This window comes from Pholcus phalangioides, unplaced genomic scaffold, assembly GCF_987345545.1.
Source record: "Pholcus phalangioides strain wild (caught in Gottingen) unplaced genomic scaffold, Ppha-v1.0 ptg000007l_1, whole genome shotgun sequence".
Lineage (NCBI taxonomy): Eukaryota > Metazoa > Arthropoda > Arachnida > Araneae > Pholcidae > Pholcus > Pholcus phalangioides.
This window is the reverse complement of record NW_028301600.1, coordinates 48,064,355-48,085,353: the sequence shown is the minus strand read 5'-3', so window position 1 is coordinate 48,085,353 and position 20,999 is coordinate 48,064,355. Positions and strand designations below refer to the sequence as shown.

General features: G+C 31.6%; 1 protein-coding gene across 1 annotated transcript; it reads right to left on the bottom strand.

Moving 5' to 3' along the window:
• Positions 1-600: 600 nt before the first annotated feature.
• On the bottom strand, positions 601-20,122 carry LOC149085397 (uncharacterized). Its single transcript, XM_089233387.1, has 6 exons — positions 19,836-20,122; positions 17,101-17,290; positions 8,692-10,031; positions 6,292-6,497; positions 4,574-4,756; positions 601-1,826 (listed from the first exon to the last, which is right to left on the bottom strand). The coding sequence occupies exons 2-6, from the start codon at positions 17,231-17,233 to the stop codon at positions 1,667-1,669; spliced, it is 2,022 nt and encodes a 673-aa protein (XP_089089513.1). The 5' UTR covers positions 17,234-17,290; positions 19,836-20,122; the 3' UTR covers positions 601-1,666.
• Between the last annotated feature and the right edge of the window lie 877 nt (positions 20,123-20,999).

Below are 20,999 nucleotides of genomic sequence, written 5' to 3'. Positions count from 1 at the left end.
AGTGTCTAGCTGTATTTCCGGGAACATGAAGAAATACCGTGAACATGGTAGTCAATCTAATATACCAAGTCTTTAGATGCCGGCAATTTGTCATAGGATGGGATTCAATTTCGCGTTACAAGCGCCAACAAGATCGTTGCCCATCTGACATAGTTAGCACACAACTTGTCCATTTACGAGGTCGGAAGAAATAGATGAAGATTTATTGACTTTCTGTGAATGGCCCATGAATTAACTCTTACAGATAAATAAAAAATAAATACAAAAACGGTGTTTTTCCGAAGAAAATGTGCGGAGTCATGAAATTAGAAAGCGCATCTTCTCCATTGTTTCGGATTAGCTCGACATATTTTATCTTCTTTAGCGTATTGACATATCCGCGGATATTTGGAAAAAAACTAAATAATTTTTTTTGTACCACAGCCACTATTTATTTTAAATTGTAGTATTTTATTTGGTGTTTCACAATTTTAAGAGGAAAAAAAATCGATGGTAGAGCGAAAGAGAATATAAATTAGTTTCTATCGCTGTTTCTTGAGTAGCGATGCATAAATATAAGAGTATGGATCCTTGAAGCGACGAAGCCATGACACATCAAATAATATCTGCAATGAAGATGGTTTTATTGTACAATGGCAGTGAAATACATCACGGGCAGTGACTAGCTTCTAACCAGTGTATTTTTGATGTAATAGGTTATTCATTCATTTATACTACATAATATTTTTCTATACATATATTTCACATTATCTCTTCCCGATACCTATATTTTTAGTCGAAACGTAAGCCAAGTATTAAAATGTAATCGAAGCAAAAGTTTCCTGGAAATTTCTACACAGGGAGTCACTAGTTTTTTTTCTTTACATGGCCATTCTCTGCCACTTAGAATGAATATAAGGGTGAATTTAACGAGCGACTAATTAAATACACGATCTGATCTGTAATATGGATACAATTGAGATACAATCGAAGCAACGTGCGAAACAGTAATATAGAACTTTGAAGCGATCAGTCAATAACAAATCGTGCTATATCGAAATATATTTCACAATATTTGCGTATGTATCTTACATGATTATAAATTTATCGTAGCTTTTACCAATTCTGCTGAAATCACCATTAACTAAATACAGCTACCTAATACAGATTTGCATGAGATCACGCCTTTAGTAGAATAATTTACAGTACACCGTACATTCTCCAGACAACATGATATATTTATATTTTGAGTTTATCAATTTTCCATCATTTCAACACACACCCACTGTGAAAACGAAACTTTTAATAACATCTGCACCGAGTCAACATGGTATGGACCAAAAGTTAATGGGATGAAACATATCAGTCAGTCCATAAATGCCATAAGCTAAAATCTTTTGAAATAAAATACTACATATACTAGGGGAGACTCTAGATCATTATAACTAATCAAACCAGTAGATTTGAGTAATGGAAATAAAATAGAGAAAGTTTTCTGCATCAATCGAAATATTTCTATTTGATTTTACGCAGTTCTGCATCCAAAACTTTTCTCCAGTGTTAGTCAGTTGTCGTTTTTACAGTTTAATAGACTGCTTTAAAAAAAGAGTTAATGACTATATTTCGTGACAGACTATTCGTCGTCGTCTATTCTTTCAATATTTTTTTTCCATTATGCAGTAGAACATTACGGATCCTGTATGTCTTCGAATGCGAGGGGCCTCAGTTTCATTTCCGATGACTTCAACGAATAATCTCCTTTCCAACGTTCCCAGATGATTCCTAGGAAATAACCGTTTTCCGTTGGTACTGTATGGTAAGGACCATTGAGATTCGCCTCAAAACACCTATTCAAAATACAGCAAAAACATACCCTTTTTTTACTTTTTAAATTTACACATTGAATAATGAATAAAACATGCTAAAAATATCAGTGGGAAAAGAAAATACGATTTTTAAAGCGGGTATTTCCATATTCTTTTCATCGGAAGTTACCACTGTCATTCGAATTTAGTTATGAGAAAAATTCATGCTCATGAATATCTTTGAGTATTTATTTTTGTTTAAACAAGAGGGATTTTTACTTTCCCATGAATGTTATGTTTCGAACTTGGATTTCTTAGTAGTACTTATATATAAGAATTAGTCATGAGAGATCCACGTCGGGTTGTGAAGTCAAAGTATTTTTAGTACTGAATATTTATCAACGTGCGATTACTAATGTAAAGAAAAAGGACTCCGGTGATAGTTTCAAGAATCCGTATTAAATGGTTCTAGAGTTTTCAAACTGTGAGTTTCCGACAAAGTTTTTATTTCTTTTTATTGCATTTGAGCAGGGATTTTAAAGCTTTCAATGTTGCCGGCACCCTTGAGAATGAGATAAGCATTTCAAATGCCTCGTAGCGTGGTTGTGCTATTTTGAGGAACTTTAACATAAACCTAACGGTTACTTAGGTGGTATCCAAGAGTTCTATCACTACGCCACCGCACCTGCTTCCATAATAACAATTTATTTTTTTTTAATACCGTATTCCCTCTCATTAGATTTTGGATAATTCTTGAATATCTGAACTTTAAGAACCGATTGATATGCCTGATATGATCATTGTCTGTTTTTTGCATTTTAGAATCCTTTTTTCTTTACGAACTGCGTTCGGATAGCTCAAGCTTAATGTTTTCTTTTGCTACCATAAATATTTATTTGTTAAAAATGCCAGATACTAAACATATTCGTTCGCATGGATTAGATGAGTTGAATACAAACATGTATGTAGACTGCGAAGAATTTTCTATTTCTTTATCACGCGTGTAAGGTTGAGATAAACAGAGCGAAAAACTTATAAATTCCATGGTAAAATATGATGTAATTACAAAAGCGACCTCATATTTCTTCTATCTCTGAACATGCAGAAAAAAGAGTAAATGTTGACGATATGAATGATTGACGATAAATAAATTAGAGCAATGCTTAATTTTCATTACTGTTACCAAATTTATAGAAAAAGACGTTTTCTATAGCAAAAAACTGTTTTTTTATTAGTATTGGCCTATTTACGCAGCACGTTGATCTTTATCAATCCTTATTAAACCTTATTTTCCCTGCATATCGGGAATAGACAAGACTTTTCAAAAAAGTTGGTGTTCTCCGATATTAGTCTAATGTGAGAGAATGCGATATATTTGCATGCATTAAAGTTTACAGATTATCTTGAATTTCTGCTGGATTTCTGTTATGTCTAACAGTTCGGTCCCGTGTACCAATTCAACCATCAATAAGATTTTTTTTTTGGGAATGCATATTTTATTCATTTATTTCTGTCAGATAGCAAGGAATTAAAAGAATAGAATATTCTTTTTACTCTGAGTTTGAAATTGAAACAAAACTTCCAACTCATTTCGAAGTAGTAATCTTGATTGAAATACATGTATATTCATTCGCATGGAGCTTACTTACAACAAAGACTTTTATCAACTTCCTCTTCACGCATAGCTTATATAACGTGAAATTATTTTAAAAATAGCATTTTCATGAATATATGTTAACAAAAAAAAAGTTGGTTAATCAGTTAATGCATCGGCATTCAAATCACACGCAAACGTGCTTCCTTGCCTAGAGCCGAACGGGACATTCACGTGTCCTGAAATATCACAGTTGTGTTATTAGCGCTTTCTAAATGTTTTTGACTAAATATTCAAGATACATTTATGACCTTTAGGCCCGTAATAAATATTATCACGTTTTTTTTCAGCTTGAAGTACACACGCTGTGAAAAAAAAGCTATGGGTGAAAGGTATTCTACAGCTAGGATTTCTGTAGTATTCAGAGAAACGAGTACTCATATTGCACGCTACGTTGTGAACAGAATTTTAAACAATTTCCTGGAATGAAAAAAAAAGTGATCCGAAAACAACAACGATGAAAACAGGAAAAAAGGAAAAGAAAAATTTTGACAATGTGCCCTTTTTTTAGCTTCTTGGACCATTTTTGTTGGTTGGAAAAAAAATCCAGTTCATATAAACGACGATTTAATGTTAATATGCAATAAAAATTGAGCTAAGAATGTTTTTAATAATTATGTTTCCGTATTAATAATCAACACCAGTCTTATTTGAACCTCACGATAAAGTAAAAAAAAAAAAAAAAAGTAGAATCTTCCACAATTTTTGCAATATCACAATTAAAATACAAACACTTCGAATACAAACCACATTCTATATAGTATATGAGCTGCTGCACTTAAAATATTATTACTGTTGAGCAATTAAGTCATCATTAGTCTGGATTATTTCAGATAATAGTTTAATCAATATGCTATTTTAGTTATTGGGAATCGAAATTTAATCTTGATTTCGTGACTATTTAAATGTTCTCAAAATAACTCGCAGTAAAAACAAAACCGAAGGACAACTGAAAATTGATCAATTCAATGATAGTGTTAACTTCCTTTTGATATACGTTAGAGGAAAATTGATCACAATTGAGCCTCCTTTAATGAGTTTGTAAACAATATAGCTTCCACGAAGAAGAGAAACAAAGCTTTACTTCCTAGTATAAGGTGAAACAAGAAAAAAAAATATAAGGAACAATCTTTACCCATAATACCACCAGCCTCCTTTGAAAGTATCAGCGCAATTACAGCATGAAGAGACCTCGTCATTATCTCTGTCCTCGGTAGAAAACAATTTTCCATTATGTAGACTTAGAGAGTCGGTGGCATTTCCTTTGTAATCTCCAACAGTCAGACGGTATTGATGACTTTCATCTTCTACTTTGAATCTTCAGAGAAAGAGAAGATCCATCATATAATGCTTCATCGTAATACAATGTCAAAAGCATGGGCATAGAAGAAAAAAAAATTCAGCGAAAAAATTTCCCTTCATAAAAAAATGGGCACTATGCGATTATATTATGCATAATAATATCCACCATACATACTACAACAATTTCATTTTAGGCTTCTCATTGATAAGAGACTTTAGTTCTTTTTCCATTCAAAACTATTTGATTAATTTTTTATTTTAATGGAATTTGGAAGTTTCGTTTTTTTTGCCCTTTTACTGCAATCACTTTATAATAGAATTTGAAGAGCTTAAGTTAGTGGCCTCTACCGACAGGGAACATATCCATCTCGTTCATTTAGAGAAAGAGAGAAAGTTCGATATTTTTCAATCAAAAGAGAGAACATAACAATGCAGTTTCCTATTTGCGTTAAGGGTTTGTTTTTTAAAAACGGTACATTTCTCAGAAGCACTTGCAAAGTCGTATTCTACAGTAGAACCTCTTGGTAACGGACATCCATGGGACCAAAAATTTTATCTGCTAACGAGGCGTGTCCGTTAATGGATAGTAAAATACATTCAGTCCCGTTTGTGTCCGCTAACAGGAGTGTTCGTTATGGGAGGTTCTAATGATAAATGATCGTGTTTCTTATGATACTCACGAGAGAGTAGTAAGGATACTTTCCTTGGCTAGGTGAAATCTTCTGGAATCAACAGGTGCAGTAGAAATTTCCAATTTTTTGGACTTAATCAGCTTCAATTTTATTCGAGGATAACATTTCCACTAATTTTCTTTCAATACGGAACATTTCAAAAATTTAAATGTGTATAACTCCCTTGAATGTTGGTCAAGAAACATAATATTTAAATATTCTTTTACCACTTCCGTATGCAACCTGTTGGGCTATTTTCCACTTTTGCAAAGCAGCCCATTCCGAAGAAAAAAAGGTTTTTACTTCTACTGTAAATTTAGTTAACTGTGGAAATGTTCCCTTTTGAAAATAAACTCTTCAATTTTCTGTGGCTTAACCTGGTGTTTTGTTATAAATATAATTAACTTTTTCTTCTGAAAGGATCATCAATAGAGAGAAAATAGGAAATTCCGATAGCTTATAACGTATCAAAATAATTAATGAGATGAGTACTTGTAGGTGATGTATGTAATAATTATCTCACGAATTCAATCCAAGATGGTTACCTAATAGATTCATAGTCCTTTTTTTTTTATTGTGTAGATTTCATATCTTATTATCCAAATGATTAAGTTTTAGCAAGAAAGAGATAGAGAAAATGTTCGGTTTTGAACTAAAACCTGTTTGGTTTGGAATCGATTTTTTTATTTTATCACATTTTCAAACAACAGGTAAGATTACAACATACTATTTCGATTTTCTCTCATTCATTATTGAATACCCGTTAATGTTTTCTTCCCCTCCCTGATGTCAACAGAACATGTTCCCGGTATGATTTTTTTGCGCAATAATACCGCCCAATAATTATAGAGATAGAGAGAGAGAGCTTGTCTATTCTTACTTAGAATACTCGGCATGCGCCGTACTCCCTTCGAAATCCTCAAGCTCAACACGTAATTTTACTTCTTCTTGCATTGTCAATAGATGGATTTTTTCATTTCCGAGCCAAAACTCTCTTTGGAAATCGCCAAAACCTCTTTTATAAGTCTCCCAACCTTGAGTGAAGTTTTGACGTACTTCTCCATAATCACCTCTTCTCTGAAAAACCTATACGAATGTATCAAAAACATTGAGTATGTAATAAAAAAAATGTAATGTGAAAATGTGGGGGGGGGGGGTGTTTAAAAATAACTAATTTCCTGATTTATTTTTAGAATTGATTTTCATTTCATATAGAAATAATATCTATTAGAATGATGTAATTATAACATACGTTTTACGCATCGGGTTTTTTTCATTTTAAATATCAGTAAATCTTCGTTAAAATTTTAAAATAATCATATGATGCAGTAGAATAACAATAATAATAAAAAAAAGAGTTCATTCATATATGTGTAGAAAAAAAGTAAGCAATAACAGCAAAAAACGGCTTCTTGATAGATTTTTAATGTAGAATATCTGAATGGTACGTGACGTCACTAATATAGTTATTTAAATTTTCTATTTTGAACTTAATTTGAATAAATAATTTTTTTCTTTCTTATAAAGTAATAAGATTTTATTCATAGGATTCAGAATTAAAGAAATAGATCAATTTAGATAAAACATGGACCCACTATGGTTTACCCTCCCCCATGAAAACGTATATATATATTTGTTTCTTCAAAAATGGATGTAAATTGGTGCTGTTAGCATATTTTAATTGAAAAAATACAACACAACAATTTAATTAATCGTAGTGGGCTTCTTAATTAGCTAAAATGGTTGATTAAGGGTGAAATATATACAGTTTTCCTTCATTTTACTGTTACCTATAAACGAATAGAATCTTACTCAGCAAAGTACTGTAGAATAGTTGTTTCATTGAATTTTATTTACAATTTCCTCAATTTGGTACGATTTTATTAATCTCTGGACACGTAAAATTGCAACAGCTCTAGGAAATGACACCGACATGAAATTAACGCTTTCTTGTAAAGAAAGTTTTGTTCTTTTACAGCCGTATTTTTTTTTACTGAAATGACACTATAAGATGTACTTTCTAAAGTATCAAAAAAAATATGGGGAAAAGAAATTGGTACAATGGGTTTTTTACCATCTTTTTAATATGTTTATTCAAATGTACACGGGACCGCAGAGGGTTGAATTCAGATCAATATCAAACAATGGCTTTGTTAAAATGACACCAAAAGAATTTGGAAAATTTTTATTCTTATAATATTAATTACAATTTTCAAATAGCGTTTTTTTTAACTCCATAAAAAACCATAAATTATACTGTTTTTCAGCGTCCAGTGAAAAGCAATTAATTTGATTCTTATACATGAAAAATCACCAGAATATACGAGCAATTTAAAAAAGAAAACCGACTGCTCTTCGACACTCGTATTTTTTTACTTTTTATACTCTTCTTCCGTATTTTGAATGGTGTCATTCACATGACGTGTGAAGAATATCAACGAAGTCACCAAGCTGCGCAGCCATTAAATGGATAAGCATCTTATCTTAAGGTCCATTTCAGCTCAAAGGTCTCTCAAAATCTTTCAAACAGGTGTTCCTGAATTTTTAAGAGCTCTTTCCTCTCACCCAAACATCCAGATAGATTATGCACATTTATAAATGACTTTTAAATGAAAAAAAAAAAAGGAATTGACACATGCATGACACATGCATATTTGTTATATTCTGAAATCTTTTAACCACGGACATTTTAGTATTGTATTGTTCTAAATAAAGTATCATTTAATCTTTATGTACTTGCAATTTCGAATTGATTCAACTGCTAAAACTTTAACTATTTAATAGATATTATAGAATTTCCTTAAAAAATTGTATTCCTTACATTCCTTGAATATAATTTCCTTAAAAAAAGGTTATAAATGCATAAGTTGGTGATATCAATCAATGAAATTTGGTCTGAAGTATTCATATTTGGTTATGTAAACAATAAAATATTCTAACTGTAAAATAAATATTACAATGAATTTTATTTCTTTTATGCATAAAATAATTATCAGAAATGAAAATCCATGAAATATAAAAGAATCATTTGTCATAGAACAGCATGGATATCATACCACGGACGTTGACCTAGGTTCACAAAAAAAACCAAGTTTCCATGGAATTTTAAATGTAATCATAGGTTGATTCATAAATTACTTATTTAGAGAGTGATAAAAACCAATTAAAAAAATGCACAGAGAGAAAGTTTGTACAGCAATGTGCTGTATTAAACTAATTTGAGATGTTGTATAGGACTGATTTCTAACAATTGGAAATTTTAGTTACAAAATCTACTCACCGTCCATCCTCCGCCATCTGTTTCCATATCACAATAAGCAAGAAATTCTTCTGTGGAATTTTTGGGTTTGATCGTATAGATTCCACTTTTTGTAACACCTTGAGAATGGAGCTCTAGACAACTATTGGCTATACGGTGGCCTTCCCTGGAGCTCCCATTAGAAATATTTGGGCCGGTCTTGGAACTCTGAGTGATTTTTATTCCGTCTTCCTCGTGAATTTTTACGTGTGGTCCAACTTTGCCTAACTCATGTAGAATTTCGGAACACAAGTTCTGTACAGCAATTTGTCGAGATTCGATGTGAACAAGTTTAGCTGCCGTCTCCTTAAAAGTGTCTTCCAAAGTTTGCACCTGTTTTGTGCAACTGTCCGAGACACCCGGTTTAGCTTTAAACTCCAAAAATTTTGAAATCGTTTGATTGTATCTTCTTTGATTAGAAACTTCTAGTCGATGGCCGATGGCTTCAATTTTATCTCCTATTTTACTTATAGGCTCCGTCATTTTACGCCACAGTTTACGGAATATTCTGCCTGGAGTCTCACGCATCAATCCAGCATCAACCCCACCTCCTTTATGCGATTTGCCTTTGTCTTGAGGAAGATCTTGCGAATATGCCATGTCGCCAGCTGCCACCGAAGATCCTATCTTCGAATATTTTGAGAGTACATCGTCATCAGATACTTTGCACTCTTGTTTCATGCCTTCAAGTTGACTTCCAAACTTCCGAAACTTAAAGCTTATGTCATTTTTCAAAGATTCCAAGAATCCCGCGAACTTAGGTTCAAAAAGCCTTTGTAAACTTTTTTCCACGTCGCTCGATGTACATAATTGCAATTTTCTCGCAGCATTATCTAGAGAGTGTCGAATGGCAGGCTGAAAAACATCTTTCAAAGTTCGATCTTTGCTGCACTCGAAGCATTGGTTCAATAACGCTGCTGTGGAAAGTAATGAATCCAATTTTCGAGAAACTTGCAACCTGAAATCGTTAGGTAAGCAGCCTCCTGTTGTTGTTCGCAAGGCCTTTGACTCCAAATCATCAAGTTTCCTACTTATGCTGCCAAATATTTGAAATAAAGCCTGAACATTTTCGGAAAGTTTGTCGAGTCTTTCGATTTCAGTTTTATGTTTTCTTCCTGCAGAAGCTAAATGCTTTCGATTCATTTCTTCTACTGCTCTAGAAATGCGCTGTAAAAGTTCGCGTCTCCCGTCATTGTCTTGATGGATTTCTCTTAGTAATAAGCTCTTGCGATTCAGTTCTTCTATACTTATGATTATTGAGCCGAGGCTCCTTTCGATATTTTGAAGTTTCTTTTCTAGAGTAGTTACTTTTTCGAATTTTCCTGAAATTTATAACAGAACATCAAGAAAGAGTGGCTGAAAAAAAAAACTATATATTCACAGAATATCTTTTATTAAAAAATTTTATCCTCGTTTAAATTATATAAGACTACCTTAAATTAAAACATGAAATCGATGTTCCAATGCGCATTTCTCTGTATATTTAGTACAAAGATTTTTGTGTATATCATATTGTTAGTATCAATTAACATACATCAATTGCAAATTTTCAATCAGACGATGATATATACTTGTACTCTAAGAGGAGATATTGTGAAGTGTGGCAGATATAAGTATATATTGAGATTTAAAAGAAGTATTACGAAGAATGTATATATTAGGTTTCATGTCAAAATTAATAAACTTCACTTTTTACTGTATGTTCTATATAACAGTGAATTTTTTTGCCTTCCGTGTTTTAAACTGCTACCAAATATTGTACTTCTTACCGTAATTTTCGGTAGATGAGCCGCTGGGACGTATACAAATACAATATACAATACAAAGTATAATTCGCATCCAGAAAAATGGTGGAGAAAAAAAAAATGTTCGTAGAAATCCCGTGGCTTTTCACATGCCACAGCATTGTATAAGCCGCAAGTAATTTTCATTCAAGAACCAAAATATATATATATAACTTATATAAATCTGAATATAACAAAATTTCATACGTTTAACTTACCTTCTGTTTAACACACACACAGGCCTTGAATTAGTCGCTAAAAATCAAATTTAAAGCTTTTTTTATGAGCCACGGCTTTATTATGGGAAAGTATTCTGTAGCACTTTTTTTGTTTTTTTTTAATTCACTTACAAAATTATTGCATATATTTGTAAAACAAACTACTTAATTATGAGAAAAATTTCACACTCACTTTAAATAGAAAACAAATCGATTCGAATCCCTGTTTGATTTCAAGAAATTTCGGCAGCACCTTAAAGTGCCGTGACACACTGGTTTTGATTTACGACCTTATTACTGCCCTCAGTAGGCCAATACCATTCAGTCACGCACTTTTGTGCATATATTTATGCTAGTACATGTTATTTTGAATCCCGTATCTGAATGCATATTGTCTACGGGTCCTCTAGGCACCTTAAAATAGAGGATCCCAAACTCATTGTATAATCTGATTCTCTTCTTTATATGTTTGACCTCGCACACTTTTTTGTAACTGTATATGCATGCACATACATGGCTAGGGGTTATTTAGTTCCCTTTGATAGGGTACCCAATTATTATTTTTTTTTATTTAGTTATTTATTTCATTCCTCCTGGTAACTCTCCGGCACTACCACGCCCTCCGGGGCATTGAGCTTGCGTAAGCGACAGAGCCTGGTCGTACTCGGTCCGTTCTGTTCCATTCTGCCCTCTCTCAGTATAATTTTATCCCTAAGACTGTGCTCACTATACTTTGGGTCTCCCTAGTACTCCGCTTAGGAATCACTGTTATAAATGTAGATGGTGCAAAAAAAATATTGAAAGTTTTTTTCAATGTAATTGTTAGTGGAGAGAGTCAAGTTTTTTCGGAAAATCTCTGACTGGATATCTAGAATATATTCACACCTTCGCTATAACAAGCAGCATATTGTTTATCGTCCGACATACGGGATAAAACCGAGTAGCTGTATCATGTTTTATTTTCATGGCTCACGATAAAAGATGCAACACGTGGAAGTTATCGAAAACTCAAAAACAAAAAAATCCAAAACATTTTATAATTTTTGACCTCTGAGAAATGCATTGTCAATTGATATAGACAGCGAAGATAATCAGAACCCTCATTATTTGTTCATGGAATGAGATGCATGCTGATTGTTGTGATTGTCTATTATTCCCGAAATACACCCAATTCTGCATCGTATATTTGATCCCTGTCAAATTCACTGTTCTAGTTTCAACGGCATTGATAAGGTTTCACCTCGATATATACATTTCGCATTAGCTATTGCAAATGTTGTGACGATAAGGTGTAGAAATCAATTTCCTCTCCCGAATGGAATGTTAATCAAACCAGAGAGATTCCAGAATTACACGACAAACTGATAAGAGAAAATGCTGTTAGAAAGAGAGGGTAGAGGTGCGAAAATCGAACGACAGTTGACGACGAAGCTTCTATTGTGAAAGTGCTCGATCTTGTAATTAATTTTGAGCGTAAGCTATTCAAAGTATGTGAATAGAAATTTAACGATCAGTTTGTCTTCCATTTGTTCGTCGTTCCTTTTATCTAAAATGAGTCGGAAACCACAAGTCAAGCAACTCGTAGCGTATTTCTCGTTTTTTTTCTAAAAAACTATGATGGGAAATGTGCCAAAACTATGACGGGGAAGTTCCTTGACCAAAACATAACATGTTAATGTTGTAAAAAATGGGTAAAAAAAGTATTTATTTACTGTTAATTCAACTGATTTATTTCTTCTGAGTGTTTCTGCACAGGCATATGGGCACAATTTTATTCCTAAATTGACATGAATTTGCGTGTTGAAACATTTCTTCCTATAATACAGATCCGTCCTTAGGGGTGTGCGACAGGTGTGGCCGCACCGACCCTACTGTAGATGGCCCCACACTAGCATTAATAGAAACGAAATAAATATTGATTACGTTTTTTTTTCAGTAACAATGTGATGAAAGTGTCAAGGTACTGCCCTTCAGCAATGAAAAAGTTTATGAAAAGCTAAAAAATGATAGCTTATATATATATATATATATATATATATATATATATATGTTATTCGTCTCATTAATTGGGATCGTATTTCGGTGCCCTGGGTCCAAACGTTTTTGTAGACCCCTTGGGCCTTCTTTGATGCATTTGGGGGGGGGGGAATCATTGTAAGAAAAAAACGTACGTTATTACAGAATATACATGAAGACTGAAAAATATGGACTCACAATTGGATGCAATTTTACACACAAAAATTAATGAAAATTCGAAATCAATGAAAGAAAAATTCTAGAACTAATGAAACTGAATTGATAAAAAAAGTCGAAAACTGATAAGAGAAAACAAACATCATTCCAGAAATTGATGAAAATTTGAAAATAATGAAAGATTTCCAGAACTAATAAAATTTGAAACAGAACAATAAAATCACTGAAACAGCTCTCTTAGATTTTACTATTACTGTTTATACTAATATTGATAAATCATACAAACTTGTTGCAATATTTCTTGATATAAAAGAAGCTTTCGATAGCATTTCTCATAAAATCTTGATTGAAAAACTAAATTTTTGTGGGTGTTCTTAAACTCCTACAATCATACCATAGCATCAGATACAAATATGTTCAATGCTGAGATAAACATGGTCATTTAATGAAAAATATCAACGGAGTCCCCCAGGGCTCTGTTCTGGGTTCCCTGTTTTTTCTTTTTTTTCATCACGATCTCTGCAACCTTGAAATTTCTGGCGATATGGTAACTTTCGCTGATATAGCTATAATTTATAGTGCTAAGGACTATCAAACATTGACTAACATTAAAAGTGCGTCACTGATTTTTAGCTAACAATTTAACCGTTAATGTTTTCGAAACGAAGTTCATGAATTTTTCTTTGCAGAATAACTCTCAACCTAACATTAATCTTTTTTTATATATAATCCCGACTGTTCTCTTGCTGACTGTAATTTTAATATTTTGGAACAAGTAAATTCAATTAATTACCTTGGAATACATGTAGATTCGAACTTGAAATGAAATTCCCATCTACAAAAACTTCACAGTGAACTTCACTACTTGTTGTACAAATTCTTATTATGTAAATTCTTTTTTTTTTTTTTTTTTTGGGGGGGGGTGGGGGTACTATACTATTTTTTCACTCACAACTACTCTATGGCTTAACCGCTTGGGGAAGTGATTACATCATTAACCTAAGTCCCTTGATAACTCTGCACAAGAAAATTATAAGGTTGATAGAAAACAATTACAGTTCACCTTCCTATGATCTTTTTCGTTCCTTGAATATCCTTTCATTGTACTACCTCTATTTCTTTAAATCAATACTTATACTTATGAAAAACTAGCATACTGTACCTTTGAATACCTTTCGTTCATCTGCAAGAAAAAACAGAACTTATTTTGTCCCTAGAACCAAGAAAACGATTGGTCAAAAACACTTTTCCTATCTCGTCCTCAAGTTCTATAACTCTCTTCCAATTCATCTCCTTAACACCAACACTTCATTTCTAACGTTCAAAAAAAAAAAAAAAAATTTAAATTATATCTGTTTTCAATCAGTAGCCTAATATTGAAGATTTTTTTTTAAATATTTTAATTTCTTACACAACTTTCTTCTATACCTCCCCCCCCCTCTCCTTTGCACAGTGACATACATAAAGTTAAAGAAATCCTATTCCTCTATCAATATTGGAATTTTTTCACCACATGCCTCCCTGCCACCATGATTTACTGTCTAATATTATATATAAATAGTTTTTTTGGCTTATAATGTTGATAAATAAATTTTTGTTTCTGTTTTTATTATTTCCTCTTTCATGTAATTTTTTTTCTCATTCAAAGTTGTGATAACCAGTAAGAGTAATTTAGTTCCTTGGTTATTTTTTTTGTTTCTTCTGTATTTGTGTTTTTTTGAATAACTAAACTAGTAAAGTGTTTCAATATTAAAATTTTCAATATTAAAAAAAAATAGAATTGATGCAAATTCAAAATAATGAGGGAAGTAATTTCAAAATTAACATACGTCGATCATAGCGGGGCCCGCGAAAGTCCCGCTATTATTTTCGCACTAGGCTCTGCGTCTCGCAAGGGCGGCCCTACCGTATATACGATATCACCAATTAAAAAATTAGTACTGACATACTCTATCTAGAAAAGAATAGATTTCGAGATATACCGTACTCCATTTAAATGAAGTTCATTGAAAATTATTCTTTATTATACAATAGACTCCATTGTATTGATAAAGCTCACAAATTAATTATTTGCAAGTATTGTTTTAGCCTGTTCACTATCGAGCAGTCATGTATTATAATTAAATTGTCGACCAGTTTTAATTACAATTTATAAAGAAAAATTTTAATGATGTTAAAATATTTATGTATGATAGAGAATTCTCGATATTTCAAAATAAAATTTACCTTGAAGAAGAACTCTCTAAAATTATGCAGTCTACAAAATGAAATCCAAAAAATCCTTCTTATTTAGCATATTTAATTTAGCTCACCAAGAATGCAATTATATTGCAGTCTCAAAAGCGATATCGGTTGAGAGAAAAATCCCTGAAAAAATTACATTAATTCCAGTGAATAAAGAATATATTAATTCATTTGTAATTAATTAACTGTATATTTTTTCCTTTCCCCTAATCTTCTTTTAGCTTACACAAAATAGAAACGTGATGTATTTCATTGTATAGTTTCGTTTGCTCTTTTATGAGAGGTCAGAAAATATTATAAATAAACTAAATTTTTTTTATATTTGAGCATATTTAAACTTAATTGAACTTATCGAAATTGTGTTTCGAAAGTCACTTTTGTAAATTTTTAACGTGATAGTTAGGGCTGGTCAGATTAATCGATTAATCGGGTCCGTTAATCGATCAATTGTTAATCGCAGTTAAAAATTTTAATTGAGTTAATCGACTCAATCAGTTTGATTGAAAATTTTATTAAAGATTTCCGAATTAACCTGATTTGTTTGAAAAAACCGATTAGATATGTCTTATAAATCATGTTCTGTTCAGAACGTTTTGGATAAGTGACTATATTAAAATAGTATTTGAATCAATATGTTGATCAAATTCGGTTCAACGAAAACTGAAGATTTCAATTTCAAATCGGGTTTGATTGGAGTTTCAGAAGAGAAGACCAAAATTTATTGTCTCCACTATAAACATTAGTTGTCATATTCTTGACTTGCTCATCTTCTCATAAATACCATTCGAAAGGAGTTTCTAGGAAAACAAGCAACAGTATAATCGAAGGTAGTCTCGAAATCTGTGAATAATAATAAAAAATAACCGTTTAAAAAAACTACAAGATCCAAGTGTAGAAATTGCAAGTTTTGCCAATTATTACGTTCAGCACAGTAAATTGCTTGAAGCGGGCAGCCTTAATTTCTTAACCCATTCCTATATTTGTTTACATCTACCGAATAAATGAGTGAAATGAATTAATAATATTTTTATAGCATCTATTGATATTATATGGTCACAAAAATATTCAATTAAAATTTTATTAACCGGTCGATTAATCGATTAGAAATTTTTGATTAACCAGTTAGAATTTTTAATCGATTTCCAGCCCAAGTAAATAATCGATCGAGTGTTATTTTCATTTATCATTTGCATATGTTAAACAAAACAGGTTTCTAACATTTTAAAATTTCGAATTTTTACAACTTTTTCATATTTTCACATCGAAAATGACAAGAAAATTTTACTCATCTGTTTTTCATATTTCACCACCTTGTTACTACATAAGTGGTTTGTCCGTACTCAGATCACAGTCGATTTCAATTTAAAATTTCTGTTTTTCATGATCACATTTTCTGTACATACACCCGAACTTTTAATGACTTACTTCATTAAGACACTGTGAAATTATTTTTACATAATGTCATGAATACCGAAATACCGTGAATTATTATTTTTCTTAAAATAAATATATTTGCCTGAAGATTCAACTATTACATTCTCAATGAGTGCAACAGAATCTAAAATATAATCTCAGATTATACTCTGACACGACGGTATTTTTGAAGTACATTAAAAACTTTTTAGACGGACTAATAATCTATCTATTCAACTCCCTTTTACAGATTTTGATAAATCCTATTATCAAATGCTTTTGAATGTACACTGGAACTGTGATTTAAGAAACAAAACGCTTATTTCGTATTCGAAAATGACCATTTTGATATTCATATCTGATGGTAATAGATACGCAATTTTCAACACTATATTCTAATATTGGTATTTTGATGTAAATTTCACTACTGAGAGCGTGATGAAACGAACTTACCAGAGTAACGTAATTCTCGAAACCAAGTCAGCTAATACAAATTTTATCGTTGCTAAATGAAATAAGAAATGAAATGAGATGCTTACCGTCGATGCCAGCGATTAAATTTCGCATATCTGCTAGCTCTCGGGATATGCTACCGTGGGCTGATTCCCCAAGGGATACCATCTTTGCGATGAGGAAAATCCCGACCGCTAAGCGAACACTGCAGCTCGGCATAGTCTCTTCACTTCACTCGGCTATGATTCATATAATCCATCTTCTTCCCTCATTTTCCTTCACCAGAACACAAAGCAATTACAACGTGACAAACGAAGAATGCTCATATCTTCCAGAAATTTATGTTATTTTAAAATTTCCGGACTTAACAAATCATAAATTTAGTTCTGCTGAAACTTTAGTTTTTATAAACAACCACTTTTGCTAAAATTCGAAATCGATATTCAACTTGAGGGATATCACGGCCTCTGAAGCTTCAAAATGTCGATTTCTCAAAAATGACTTAAAAAATATTTCATTTAATGGCATATCAAATGCGAAGAATCTCGTCTCAATCGGTTAATTGGTTCTTTAAAAAAGGAAAGAAGTAACTAAAAAAGAAGTATGAGACAGTGTAAAAGTATCCAAGAAATAAACTTTGAGAACGAGTCTTTTCTCAGATAGCATTATAGATCACTGCTATCATCTCAGATAGCAGTTTTTATAGCTCATCGAAATACAAATATAAATACTAGGCCATAACGGACAAAATGCCCAACGAGGTGGCTGAAAAAAGATGCCCATAAGAAATATGGATGTCATATATATATATATTTCTATCCGTACACACAATCCATATATATATAGTTTCTATATTTCCATCAGTAAAATTGAAAAAAATAATGCACAAAAAATTCTGAAATTTTGCATAAATGTTTGCTCAACGTATGTTAGTAAAATGAACCTCCGATTCAGCAACTGAGTAATGGAAAGTATTTAAAAAAAAATTTGGATTTAATTTTTGATACTTATCTTTTTCTTCCGAACTTTAAAAATTCATAAAATCCTAACGAAAGATATCCACTTTTGAAGTTCATTTCATTAACACATGTTGAATAGACATTTCTATAAAATTTCAGAAATTTTGGTGCAGTTGTTTCTTTTTAATCGTACAGACAAGTTAGTATTATAAGCTAAAAAAACTGTACATAAGTTATTTACACTATATTTTATGTCTATTATCTTCACTTTTAGAAGAAAAAATTGATGGATTGATACGAAATTTTTTGCATTTAGTTTACTTCAAAATGAAATATTTTTCAGTCATTTCGGAAAAATTGACTTTTTAGTGGTCGTAAAACCCTTTAAAAAGTCACCTTAAACTTTCTATTTAGTAATGCTTATTATTTGCAATATATACTTGCTTACTAAATATGATTACTTTTACTAACTTACTAAATATAAACTTTGTCAGCTTGATGACATCGGTATGATAATTCTTAACTTCTACAATGATTTACTCTAATAAAAATTCAGTATTATAAGTGTATTATACATATTTATATAATATAATAATTATGTAATATAATAATTATGTAATATAATAATTATGTAATATAATAATTATGTAATACAATAATACTTATAATTCAAAAAAATTCCTCGATTATATGAATATTGCATGTTAAATAGAATATCTTTTCTTATAGCTACTTGAAATATTTTCGAAGTCAACAAACGTTTTCTTGACATTACTAGTAAGTATTGTTTGATCCAATGTAAAATGATGTGAATGCTCGATTGAAAATAATATGTAACTTCAAGTTTGGATTTCCAAAGGGAAAAGTTAACGGAATTTTCATTGATCATACTTGAACAAGTATTTTTTTTTTCTTCAGAAAAAGCAGTAAAACGAAATCCACTAACAAAAAAATATTTTCATGTATTCACTTTAAAGTATTAAAGTTGTAAAACTTTTCAAGATGTGTAATAAGTAAGTCACTTTTTTCAAAATTAATAGAAAAGAACTAGGAGCTGGAACCAAATGCCATTTTCTTTTGTCATTTCATGGATGCCTTGTTTCTTTTATTCATAAAAATTATCCTATTTCAATTTACGCAACAACAATTGAGATGAATTAGCATGTTTACTAGCTATATAATATATTACATAAATATAAAATTTACATGTAATAAAGACAGTAATCAATTAAAAAAAGTGGATCAAAAATTTCATCCATTCATACATTTCTTGTATACGATAAATTGTTCACTGAAAATGATAATATATTCACTACAATAGGAAGCATAAAAGATAAAACATATTCTCCGTGAATAGATTCGATTAAAACATTTAGATTTTAAGAATTAGAAAATCATTTTGATAATGAAAATTTTTACGTATATGAAATGCATCAATCATTTTTAACTTAATATATTCTACATAATTTTTCTTTTCTATAAAGTATCATAAAGAACGCGAGTGAATTTCTTTCGATTCTGTTTATCATTTGGTAGGTCATTTTAGTTAGAGATAAAAAAAAATTACGATTATATATATATAAATTTTATAAAAAAAACCAAAAAAAAACAGATACGTTTTTCATACAATTAAGTTAGTTTTAACAAACAATTAGTTTTTCATAAAAAATAATCTAACCTATAGCTTTAAAGTACTGTCAAAAAGATAAAGGGTAAAATAATCTGTTGATTTCATTACACTAATTTCTTCGAATTTTTGGTAAGTCACATAAATTTTCCGAATCTTACCCAACCTTCGAAACAAAAGTTTCTCCATACATTCTTATAAAAACGGGAGATAAACTTTTTTGTTTGCAACTTACCTCTCGATGAAATTTGCTGTGGTTTATAACTTCTTTTGCTACGTATCCATTTTCAAAGATCCGCGCTCAAGTTTCAGCCAATCATCTGATAGTTTGGAGATGAACTCTCTAAAAAGTTTTGGGTAGCTCGGTTATCCTTCGACAGGAATTAAAATGTTGCGCGCGTTGTCAAAAATTAAGAAAAAACCTCACCCTCTTCAAGTCTATCCACGACTTTGAGCAAATGCGAGTGTGCAAAGCTGTCAGCACTTGTCGTCTGGCTTCTCAAATCTCAAAGAGAAGTGAGTGTCGCCACTTTCAATTCCCAGCGCCCTCAAGCGCCCCGTTCACTTCATACCAAAAATCTCCCAATTCACCAGGTGTCATCCACGAGCCATCCCGGATTTAATCTTCACCATCACGTACGGTACGAAAGAGATTGAAGAACTGGAAAAAGCAAGTGCAAATTATCTCATAAACACGGGAGCCGGGTACATATATGTACATAAATATATATAGCTGTTAGTCTACGGGACGCCCACCAGAATTAAGTAATTGATTACCTCACACACATCACACAACATCGTAGCTGTCCTGGGTCCAAGTACTCATGTACCTTGGAACGTGATAAGAGCTTACTAAAGCTTTCGTGTTGGCGAATTCATATATATTAATGCGAAGATTATGGAAATAAATTCTCCCGCCTTTTTCCGGTAACTCGTTCAGCACGATCATTAATCCAGGAAAAACGCTGCCGAAGTTGGTACGAGATGCCAAACAAACTATATATGCTCAAGTGAAAGGAATAAAAATGAAGGGCGACCACAGATTTATTTTCCATATGTTTAGAAAAAACTTCGGTTCATAAGAATATAAAAATAATAACACAAAGAACTTTTTCAGTTCATATTCCTCAAATTAAAAACACAAGAATTATTGATTTAACCCTCCGTGGTTAAATCAATAATTCTTCAATAATTCGTCCACATAAAAACGTATTGAACAAACAACAAAAAAGAATGTAAATGGGTGCTACACTAGCATATTTTATTGAAACTATACATCAGCACAGCAATTTAATTTATTAGAGTGGATTTTTTAATTGGATAAAATGAATAATAAAAAGTAAAATATTATGCAGTTTGCCTTGATTGGTGTGATTAACGAACACATAAAATCTTTCTT